The sequence below is a fragment of the Notamacropus eugenii genome, chromosome 4, assembly GCF_028372415.1.
Source record: "Notamacropus eugenii isolate mMacEug1 chromosome 4, mMacEug1.pri_v2, whole genome shotgun sequence".
In the NCBI taxonomy this organism is placed as follows: domain Eukaryota; kingdom Metazoa; phylum Chordata; class Mammalia; order Diprotodontia; family Macropodidae; genus Notamacropus; species Notamacropus eugenii.
This window is the reverse complement of record NC_092875.1, coordinates 99,448,544-99,461,138: the sequence shown is the minus strand read 5'-3', so window position 1 is coordinate 99,461,138 and position 12,595 is coordinate 99,448,544. Positions and strand designations below refer to the sequence as shown.

Genomic DNA, 12,595 nt, shown 5'->3' with positions numbered 1-12,595 from the left:
CTTGAGGTTATCTTCCTCATGGCATTATGTGGAAGGTATTTTGTCAACTGTACTATGATAAAGATCCTTCTGGAGTGCAGATACATAGACTGGTGTGAGAAATCTTTCCCTAATTATCCAGTCTAAATCCTTCCCAGATCTGACCAGGATCTTCCTTTCCCAAGCTCCTTCCCAGGCCCTTAGATACCGGGGGGATGTGACAGCTTAGCTGGTTTCAGTGAACAAGATGTCACCTACTCCAAAACCTGTGCTGGGATGGAGGCCCTCCAGACCTTTATCATCTCCCCTGACACTGGGCCCTAAGGACCATTAGGCCTTACCATCTGATCTGTAATTATGCCCTCTAAATTTCTGGGCAAGTGCCATTGGGCCTATACATCCATATTCTAACTTACCATTTCCTTATGATGTGTTGTCTTCTTCAATTCGAATACAAGCACTTGGACAAAAGGGATTGTTTCATTTTTCTATTAATATTCTCAGAGTTTAGTACAGTGCTTGACCCACAGTAAGCACTTAATAAATGCATTTCTATTTCATTCCATGTCACACAGAAATGTTAGTTATGCTTAAACAAGTCAGTCACATGAGTGTTGCCATCTTTTAAGCAGCCTCTGCCATCCAGTACTCAGTACATGACTGGAGCTGTCTTTGGGTACAGAGATTGTTGCATATTTTTATTTTTTTCATCCTTCATTTCAACAAGAAGAAAATACCACATAATGAGAGGAGCATTAAACCTAGGGCCAGAATATCTTGCATGAATCCCAGTTGGGCTATGCACATGTGAACAAGTCCATGCATTTATCTGCCCTTGGCTGGTTCACCTGTAAAACCAAGTGGATGAACTAGATTAGAAGTCATAGACCCTTTTTTGGCAGTCCAGTGAAGCCTATGGACTTGAATGATTTTAATGTTTTAAATTTAAAATAAAATACACAGGGTTATAATGGAAATCAAAAGTTATTTTACCTATTGAAGTTCATAGATCCCCTGAAATCTATCCATAGATAGTTAGGACCCATGAAACCAGGTTAGGGACTACTAAACTGTATGGTTTCTCAAATCCCTTCTGGCTATTGGGTTGTCATTTTTGGAGCTAGGCAAAAAATAAATGTAGTGAATATGTTGGGTGACCAAATTTGGAAATGGTGTTTTTGCTTCAAAATCACGTCCTGCTATAAAGGTTAATAAGACATTTCTTGGTTATCTCACCTTTTAGGTCACAAGACCCAAAGTAGTCATCATTGGGTTTATTGGAATAAGTGTATAACTTTCCCTTAGGGGACTAATTACAAAAGACACCAGTTTGAAAAAGAATCATTTAGATGCACAAATTGTAATCTGTTAAAAAGAAGATTAGTATTGCGTGGTGCAGCATTGCAAAATAATGAAAAGAGCCAAAACCTGATAATCAGGAGAACTGGATTTTAATCCTGACTCTGCAACTCACTTATGGAATGACAGATTGACTGCCCCTACCTGAAGCCCCATTTGTGCATCTGTATAAAAAGAACATTGGACTAGATAATCCTTACTCCTCTAGATAATCCTCTTCCAGCTCTATCCTTCTATGTTCTATTTTCAAACACGTTGGAAGATCCTTTTCAAATCTAAAATGAGATTATTCTTGTGTCTTATGCACAGTAAGTACTTAAATGATTGTTTAATAATAATCCTCACACTGTGAACATGTCCAGGTGAAAAGTAGAAATATATAGCTCTGGACTTCAGGCTTCTAGCGTTTAGACACGTCACCTTCACCTTTTCTGGTCCTTAGTTTTTTCATCTTTAAAATGTAAGTTTTGTACTGTTCAGTTATTTTTCACTCATGTCCCCTTCTTCATTACCCCATTTGGGATTTTCTTGGCAAAGATACTGGAGTGGTTTGCCATTTCTTTCTCTAGCTCATTTTAGAGATGAGGAAACTGAGGAACATGAAGTTCAGGGTCACACATGAAGTAAGTGTCTGAGACCAGATTTGAATTCTGGAAGAGGAATTATTCTGACACCAAGCTTGGATACACTGTACTAACTAACTCCCCTAGGTGCTCTACTTGATAAACTATAAATTCACTCTGAAAGCTAAATCCTATTGTTTTATCACCTAATGAGTTTCCAGAATCAATGAGAACCTGAATGAATAGCGTACAGGAGTATCAATCAAAAAATAAATAAATAACGATCTAGTTTCATTTAATCATAGTTAAAAAAAAAGGTTAAACAGAAATCATCTTATGTCTCCACCTCCAGTGCAATTCTTAAAAATTTCCAGCAAATAGCTGCAAAGACCTGTAGGTGCTTTGACAGGTTGTTTGATCTGTCCTATAATTTGATCAATGATAATTCTAATTACTATCAGTAAAACATATCCATTTTCACTAAAAATAAACACTGAAAACAGTATTAGAACAAAGATGATCTCTCTCTCCACACTCACACACACACACACACACGCACAAACACATGTGTATATGTATATATATGTACACATATACTCATCTTTAAATTCAAATTTTTGATCATTGAGAGATTGAGTTGACTAGTACATGGTAAGAAGGGCTGACCTTGAGCCTATGTCTTCCTGACTACAAATTCAGTCTTTTAGCCACTATGATATACCACCTTTCTAAAGAAGGAATTAGATCCCTATCTTGGTAGATATTTAGTTCAGACATTTTCTAAACTGATAGTATGGGTTTATTTCCCCATTTTTATCTCTCTTTGTTTCCAAGTCTCTGTTACATATATATCTTTATACATACCTGCATATATACGCAGTTAAAGGATCAAATAGAACATATAGGTCATACTTTTTCCCCCAAAATGAATGGCATAAAATGGGTTTATTTCTCTATTTCTATCTTAGTTTTCCAGCCCGTATCTGTTACATATATATCTGTATACACACCTGCATATACACACAGTTAAAGGATCAAATATAACATATAGGTCATACCTTTCCCCCAAATGGATGACATAAAACTTTAGAATAGCCCACAATCAAAGTTAATTTTCTAGCAAGATGCTCATCTCTCTTTCTTCCTCCACCCCCCTTCTCTCTCCAGCACACATTCTCCCCCCTTTTCAAGAGATGTCATTTTAGAGATAGGGCCCATATTCATGGTCAATCTACTTCAAATCAACTTATATTCCATAAAATTCCAAGATTTAGTGTTGACAGTAACCTTAAGCCCTACTTAGGTTTTCTCTGTCATTTTACAGAGGCCTAGAAAGGTGAACTGATTTTCTGAATCTGTTCTGCTGATGGCCACACTTGTCATAATCAGTAAGGCCAAGATTCAAAACCAGTCTTGCTCCCAATCCAGGGCTTTTCCCATTTTTTATCAAATTAGAATATATACACATACCTGTCTGTATATGTATAGCATAGATACATTTATATATTTATGCATATATGCATGTGAGCACACATGTTGGTGTGTGTATATATATATAATATATATGTATGTGTGAATATAAAATCTTTATTTTATATATATATATACATATATATGACAAAGTCTTTCCAAATGAGGCTACCTTGAGTTCCTGTAAGTCTAACAATGCGCAAACTCTTATTTATAAGATTAGCATGTATTTCCTACATGACTGTAATATATACTCATAAATCAGTTGAGTTTTACAATAACAATGTCTTTACAACAAAGACAGTTACCCCAGTGGAAAAGAGGCACTGGGGGATCTCAAATCATTTGCATTGCTGAACTATTTATTATTGCCAGTATTTTTATCAGTTAGTTTAGGCAGCACATTGGATTTTTTTTTTAAATCTGGCTATTTAAATGGACAATACTTGTTGGATTCATCTTGGCTTTATAGCCAGTGGCTCTGAAGGCCTTCAAATGATCACACATTGACACATATCACAGACAGGTTCATAGACATGCAATGGCAAGACTGATGTGTTCATGGAAAAAGATGCATTTGGTCAAGATGGGGACATTATTATAAATTGTGAGCCTTTTTCCTGGGGTGAACATGCATCATAAAATCTATAGTGCTGGACATTCAGAGAGATGTATGACTCCACAGGGTCTTATAGACATCATTTTCTTCTAAAAAAGAAAGAGAGCCAGAGATTGTACATTATCACTAGGGAGATAATTGATTGCAATCAACTTTAGACCTTCTGACAATATGGAGGGAGGAGCTGATTTGATGGAACTTGGCTCTAGCACTTAACTTTCCATGCATACTTAGATGAGTCACTTAACCCTTAGTGGGCCTCAATTCCTTCATCTCTCAAATCAAAGGATTGGAATACATGCTCCTGAAGGTTTCTCAACTGTGACATTTTATATATATATTTCAACATTCTAAGTTCTAAGGACCCTTTAGTCTGTAACAATCTATGTACTCAGGTCCTTTTCAGCTTTAACATTCTATTTTCTACTGTTACTTCAAACTCTAACATTCTATGATTCTATGATCTATTTATTTTTGGTAACAACTCACTACTATGGGGCTAATGGAACACAAATCAAAGGGCAGAATCATCTCTAAGCTAAAACAATACCCCGGAGTTTTGTAGTATAGGTACTTGTAGCCTAGTCTCACTGAATTTTCTTGGAGAAGTGTTTCCACTTTTGATGAATGGAATTCTTTCAGGGTAAGAGTATGATCTCTTTGATTTCCATAGCTTTCCATAAGAAATATTCTCTCTCTTGGGCTTTTAAATCACTTCCACTTAATTCTATTTTAAAGCCACACATTTAGCCAGCATTTCTGTACTTGGAGAAAGACCAAACCAACGATGATTGAAATTTCCTTTCTCATTGAAATGACCACTGTCCTCAAAGTCTTTTTGAGCTGGCAAGTAGCTTAGAATCATTCTAGTCAAGTCAAAAGTCCTTATTTGGAAGATGAAGAAGCTGAAGCTCATAGAGGTTGAGTGACTTGCCTATAATCATTCAGCTAATAAGTTGTAGAAGTGAGACTTGAATCTGGGACTCCTGATACCCAGTGCATTGCTCTGTCTCCTCTGAATTCATCTTGTCACTTTGCCAGCCCCTTGTCTGCTGTCATCTGAGTGAGGTTTTTAGCACCTTTCTGAAGGCAAGATGACACTTTAAGGTATGATCGTTGTAACTGGGTTAGGATTTTAATTCTTTGTCCCTCAATTTGGATGCCTCTGTTTCTTTATAATGGAGGAAAAGTTGGCTACTTTAATGTTCTTCCCCTTCCCCCTCCCCCCAAATTAACCATAGTAGTATTAGGCGGTAAGTTGGCATTTCATTGGATGATTCCAATAGTGCCATCAAACCCATGTATAGTAGGCTGTACTTTGAGTATAGTGATTTCAATTTCTTGTAAGTATCCCTGAATGAAAACAAAAATGTAAACATCACCAATGACAAAAGTATGATTTAGACCAGCAATTTAAGTAGGGATCCAGAAAAAAGGTACCTGGACCAACTGGCCTAATATAATCTTCATGGGTATTTTTATTTTCAGGATTCTTAGGATCAATGTTGAACTACCTTACTCCCTCCCTCCCTCATGTTCCCACCCCCCACCAAAAAAAAAAAGTTTTTGAAGAACACCCCTTGAATCACATATGAAAAGGAATGATGGAATGGAAATCAGATTTTTTTTTTAAACAGAGATGGCACAAAAGAATTTATAAAGGATTCTTTGCACATAAATAATCTTCAGTTCTACACACACAAAAAGAGGTTTTAACCTGAGTTCTGAAATGTTTCTATGAATTTGTATCAACCAACAAACACTCAAGCTGGTAATGCTTTGGACAAATCGAGTTAAATGGGGGAGGAAGCCATTGTTCTATGCTATTAAGATTTTGACACTGCCCCCACCACCTCTCCAACACTTGTTTATTTTTCTTCTTGTTCCTGTGAAGTATCTGGAATGAAACTTCAAGTCACCATTAAATGATAACCTACAATTTGGTAAATGATGGTTTGCTTGGTTTTCCTAAACTGGCATAGGAGCAGCTTCAATATCTCTAACCATTCCCATATGGCCTTCTCCTTCCCACTTTCCACCTAAAATGCAAATGGGACTCCTATTTCAATGTTTAGCATGGGCCTCCCAAGTCTAAAAAGCTGTATGTTTCAGCTAAGGGTCTGAATGATACTGAAAAAAGTGCACTGGTTGCTTTTGGGGGTATTACACAGGGCCCTAATTGATTCCCCTAAAGCCACTATTTGAAGTAGTTAAGTCCCGTGACCAGGAAAAATTTCTCCAGGAACAGTTCAGAGTCCAGCACAGCTATGTGGGCAGCTCGGCCAATCAGGGCATTGGCAGTGTTGGGCAGAGCGTGGAACACATTGTGTCGAATTACAGTGCAATCCTTGGCCTCAATCAGAGGTTGGAGAAGGTTGTTGATCATCTCCACATACACTGGGCCTGAAAATGGGGTAGAAGAAGAGGTCATTCACAATATAGCAGTAACTCTGCTTAGTAATTTTCTACTTGGACTAAAAATACTCCTGTTAACTTCCAACACATGTGAAATCAGCAACTCTTGAACAGAGGCTCTTAAAACTTTTTGTTTAATGAACCCCTTTGGCCTACACATCTATTTAATTATTTTTTTTAATGTACCAGGAAATAGACAGGATTACAATGGAAATCATATGAAGATATACTTACCAAAAACGCAGATAGTATGTATGTATATATTTGTAAATTATATCCCCTGCTCTAGAATTGTAAGTTCTACAATGTTTCTTTTTAGACATTTTAAAATTTTTAAAATATTTTGGATGCTTAGTTTCATTTCCAAAACATCTCCTTCTTTCTGCCCTATCTGCCACTCATAGAGAATTCTAGAAATATGATACATGTGAGATCATGCAAAATATTTTCACATTAGCTACATTGAGGTGCAAAAAGAAAAAAATAATAATATGCTTCAATCTGCACTCAGAGTGCATCAGTTCTCTCTCTGGAGGTGGATAGCATTTCTCATCATGACTCCTTCAGCACTGCTATAGATGATCGCACTTATCAGAGTAGCTAAGTCTTTCACAATTGAATATCTTTATAATATTTCTATTACTGTGTTATAATGTTCTACTAGTTCTGCTCACTTCTTTTATAAAATACATTACTCACAACTACCATCCCTTGAAGGTAGGAAGGTAAAAGTAGAGTTATGATTATTTTAGAGATGAAGGAAGCTCAGGCTTAGAGAAATAAAGATTAGATAGATAGATAGATAGATAGACAGATAGATAGATAGATATAGATATAGATATATGTATGTTTGTATATATATGCACACATACATATATGTATGTACATGTGTGCATGTGTTTATATGCATGTATGTATGTATGTGTGTATATATATATATATATATATATATACATATATATATATTTCACATAGCTATTGAACTTGGGAACCAGGACTTGAACCCAAGCATTTTGCCTTCAGGATTACTGCTTCTCTTACATATCTCTATTAAATTCTATCTGGACAACACAAGGGATAGCCATTGAGAATCTGGCTGACATTATGTTTCTAGAAAGTACAAAACCTTAGCCTAGAATCAGAGAATAAAAAAAGGCAATATAATATAGCCGATAGAGAGCTGTGAAAGCAAAGTAGGATTTTTGCTGTTTTCTTTTTGGAGTTCAGTTTCCCAGGCTCAGGCTCCTTGAAAATGTCTGAAGGACTGATCTCGTTTGAACCCTGATAATTCACAGCTGTGCTGAGTCATGTAGGTTTTGTGCCTACTGACTCTGAGCCAATCAGAAACTGAGTCTTTGTTACATATTCTGGGAGGTTGGTATTTTACTTTGAGGGCTTGTTTATGAGAAGGGTCTTGTGATTCCCTGGTCGAGACACTCAGTAGCTATATCTTTAGATCCCCTGACTGCTCAGATGGAAAAGCTCTCTAGATCCAGGGATGTTTGCAATGTATATAGCAATATTGTTTTGATTCAGGCATTTCTCTGCTTATATTTCTCTGTTAGTATTTTCTCTGAAGTTCAGGGTACTGACTTTTTCCCTGAACTAGTGGATGTAATTAAAAAAAGATGGTTGATGCCTTAAACAGCTATCTTTCCTAGCAAAGCAGATCTAAGAACCTGTGCTAGCAACCATCCTGGGTGTACCAGTATGGCTGCTATTACAAGTCAACCTTTTATTCAGAAGATGAACCCTGATTTTGGAACTGCAAGACCTATGTTCAAGTATCAATTCTATCATCTACTAGCTATGAGATCTTGGCACAAGAACCAATGGGATACAGTGAAAAAATCCTTTATCCTCCCCTAGTCTCAGTTTCTGATCAGTAAAATGTGTGGTTAAAATAGAGGGTCCATCTATTAGAACCCTTCTGGATCTAAATCTAAAATTAAATGGTCCTGAGTCACTAAAACACCCTAAAGGTTAATTTTCACATATATAAAATGAAAAGAACACTTTTCCTGAACCTGATTTCCTTTAGGAAATTGCATAGTTCTTTTTAATAACTTTAAGCTTCTCCCTGAAACAAAGGATGATCTTTTTAGTACAATATTGTATTTTTATTGATTTGTGGTTACAAGTCATGGAATGTCATGATTTCTGAAGAACTTAAATTTATAATCATATAAAAGGCAATGTAGACATGGATGGTAGGACTGAGACAGGTGAAACACATACCAATTGAAGGATGATAAAGGTGAGATGGAGTTAAAGATGTTATTAAAGAGACGTAATAGTGAAAAGAAAAGATGCACTGTTCTCATGACAAGAGGAAGAGATATAACTGATGTATGGGACCCATATCCAATCTTCATGAACTTAGACAAAAGTGCAAAAGGACCACAGTATGTTGGAAGGTCTCCCAGTCATGAAATCATTGGAGAATATGAACAAGAGACTCACAGGATGTCAAGGGCTGGATGAGTTGCAATCTGCATTACTAAAGGCAATATCCACATTAATGAAATCTAAATACAGTTGAGTAATGCTTTCCCTACTAAGTAAGGTTTATTTGGAGGATCAAATGGGTAAATAGCTATGATTTTTTTTTTAGAAAAGTAGTATCAAAGTATGAGGTGTTCTTATTCTAGTATCCTAGAGACATTGAATTCCGTCACAATGGGCCACACAGTGGGCCCATTCTTTCAAACAATCTATAAATCAAGCACTCATGAAGCTTCTACTATGAGTCCAGAATTATGCTACACTCCTTTAAAACTTATAGTGGAACAAGTTAATGGCCAGGTTTAAAATGGTAAGGAGTATGAGTTTAACGGAGAGAATTTTGGTCCACTGGTCTATTTGTCACTTCTTAAGAAAGGAGCTCATAAAGCAAAATTTTATACTACAGCTAAAGATGTATCTCCATGAGAGATAACCTAGTGTACTAGAAACACATTGTACTTGAAATTAGAGAGCCTGAGTTCAAATCCCAGCTCTTCCACTAATTAATCTTGTGACTTAAAATATGCCACTAGACTTTCTGGGGCCATGGTTTTATCATCTGTAAAATAAAGGGATTATATTATATAACCTTATGATCCCATAGCTATATTTCAATACTCAAATGGACCAGTGATCTAACTAGTAGTTGTGTATTCCTCATTCCACAAGGTTCTTGTCCAAGTGTCTTTTATCCAACATGACTAAGGTATTTCCTTGATTCACCCACTATTTTGTGGATATCAGGATAACACTTAGACTTTTCATTATTTATTCTTTCTTACTACATGGCTGGCCACTTTTTTCTTCTCTTCTTATATGTCTTAGATACAAGGCAATGTTAGAAAGTCAGCTCATTGTAAATAAGGATTGTGCGTTCTTTGTATGTGAATCCTAGTGCTAACTAGAGTTAAGCACAGTGCTTAACTCAAAGTAGGCATTTAATAAGTGCTTCTTTCTATGACTGATGGAACATTGCTTCTTGCAGATTAAACCATTCTTATGCAGTTTTCCATTGTTCATTGATACACCTTCAAACTTGATCCTCTGGAGATTTTTGGCATTCAGTAACTCAGAGATGTTTTTATGAATGCAGTTTTTTTAAAGCAAATAAAAAACTGGGCGCGTTTGTCAATAAAGTTGCCCATTTTATATATCTATTGAGAAAGTTCATCATTTGTTACCTCACATAATAAGGCTTTACATGTGTCATTAGCTGGAGGTTTCAGGGCAAGAAATGAGACTCATTTTTATTTAACATACTCTTAGACTCAAAACAAGCAAGACCTGACGATATTGTAGGACACAACCTACCTGTATGCCTGTCCTTGAGAGCCATTTTGCACATTTCAATTCTTGCTGAATGAAATGGCACATACCGGTCTTGAGGAGAAGCAACCAATACAACATTTTTAAAATACTGAAGGCCTAGAATAAAGGGGAGAAATTATACTTTTTTCACAAAGAAAGAATAAAAATTTTACATACTGTTCATTTTTTTGGGGGGGATTATAAAGACGGAGCAGGCATTATTAAATGCTTGTTGTTCATCTAAGGATCTGATGCCTCTACACAATGACAAAGACACAACTGTAACCTGAAGAGTTTGTGCTACGTTACTGTCACACTGGAAATCCTTGGACTTTAGGAAAAAGTCCTCACTGGTCCCTGAGTTATTCACAATATAGTGAGGGGGAAGGTACCCCCCTGAGGGGGTCAGCTGTGTCCACTATCACTGGAGCAGTCCTCAAATATCAGGGCCCATTATGCAACCTCACACCCTACCATGAAGAGCCTTCTTGCATTCTCATGGCAGAACAGAAGGGAGGGAGAACAATACCTTCTGTGTCTTTCAGAATTCCTGAACCCATTACACCTTTGAAAAGCATGTTTTCTAGAGTATCAATTTTTAAATTATACTAGGATATGACCCAAGGGACAAAATTCAATTTCAAAAGTATATATTGAATGTCTGTTGCATAGTATATATTGTTTCAGGTACTAGGATACATACATGCATACACACAAACATACACACACACACATATTAGGAGTATACTACTACTAAGTTGTAGTTATTATCATATTCAGTTTAAAGGCAGTACAGGAATAAAGATACTGATGTAAATAACTTCACTAATCTAATGCCAAAACTACTACTAATAGTATTTATATACCACCTACTATTTGCCAGACATGTGATAAGTTTTATTTATAAAACCTTACTTGATACAACAACCTTGAAGATTGGTACTATTATTATCCCCATTTTACAGATGAGGAAATTAAGAGACTTGTGCAGGGTCACATAGGTACAAAGTGTCTAAGGCCATATTTGAACCCGGGGCTTCCTCACTCCAGACCTAGAATTCTACCCACTGAGCCTCCTAGCTACTCATATAAATTAAAACTTGATAAATAAAAAAAAAAAATAAAGAGGTACAACACAACAATATATTTTGTGAGGTCTGGGGTATAGGACTTTATGTGGGATAGCAGTTTTTTTTTTTTTTTCTGTTATTCTATTTTATAACAAGATAGTTCAATCCTGGCCATTTCCACTGTAGCCATCTCTTTGCCAGCTACTTTTATATGCCACTATAGTCTCTTAACAACAGACCTCATGCTTTGGGACTTAAAACATCTCAACTGTGAAACTCTCCATCTGGGGTCAACCAACTTTCTGCCAACTTCAGCTTTGCTTTGTATTCCATTCCAGCCATTTTCTTCCTTCATTCTTACTCGTCACTGTATGTGGACCCTAACACATACACACTTTCCAGTTTGGAAATGTAATCAGTTTAATATTGCCATTGCTATTGCAAATAGCATGTCAAGAAATTTCCCTAAGGCTCTACTTACCACCCCCGTGACTTCCCAAACTTAAACATTAGTTTATCACTTGTTTACTCTGTCTTCGACTCCCCTGTATGTGTGTCTCACTTTATTGTAATATAAGCTCCTTGAAGGTCTCTCTTGTTTATTTTTATCATTAGTACATAGCAAGTACTTGTTAAATGAGATTTTTGTAAAGTGTTTGGGACAATGCCTAAAACACAGGAGGAACTTAGTAAATTCTTGTTCATTTCCCATATTACATAGGATTTATTAAATGCTTTTGCATTCATTCATTTTAATCCATTGAACCATTAGAACCATTTCCTCTTGTTTACTTTTTCTTGTTTTCATGCTTTTTTATTATTTTTTTTCTTTTTTTTAATATCACTACCTTTTGGCATTGACTCTTCTTCCTTACTCCCACATATCCCAGTCCTTATAAGAAATAAGGATGATTAAGCAAAACAAATGACCACATTGGTCATGTATAAATTCCTAAAAGCCTATTCCATTATTTCTCTAATCAGAAACAAGAGGCAGGTTTCATTTGGTTTCATTTTAATGGCCTTAGCTTCTGTCTAATTTCTCTCCCCAGACATGTATAACAGCCAGCCCACCTGTCTTTTGGCTCAGTTGGTACAGGAAACATTTGCGCAAATCTGTGTTGTCCCTGAAGGTCAGTTGTAAAAGGGACCCAGATTTCTTCAGCTTTTGCATTAGCCACAAACCTGGTAAAACAGAGACAGAATCAAGAACCAATTTCTTTGCATACTCCATGGTGTTATCACAACATTAGGGGTGAGGAACACTGGAAATATCACTTCTATTCAGAGGTCATTATCTTGCTTTA

At 36.3% G+C, this 12,595-nt stretch overlaps 1 protein-coding gene across 2 annotated transcripts in view; it reads right to left on the bottom strand.

Annotated features, from left to right (window-relative positions):
• Positions 1-5,592: 5,592 nt before the first annotated feature.
• The window catches only part of FAM135B (family with sequence similarity 135 member B), a 441,077-nt gene continuing 434,074 nt past the window's right edge, over positions 5,593-12,595 (bottom strand). For both annotated transcript variants that reach the window (XM_072602991.1, XM_072602990.1), the window contains exons 18-20: positions 12,363-12,473; positions 10,222-10,335; positions 5,593-6,393 (exon numbers count right to left, since the gene is read on the bottom strand). In XM_072602991.1, coding sequence (XP_072459092.1) covers positions 6,188-6,393; positions 10,222-10,335; positions 12,363-12,473 — 431 coding nt within the window. In that variant the 3' untranslated portion in view covers positions 5,593-6,187. The remainder of the gene's footprint in view (positions 6,394-10,221; positions 10,336-12,362; positions 12,474-12,595) is intronic.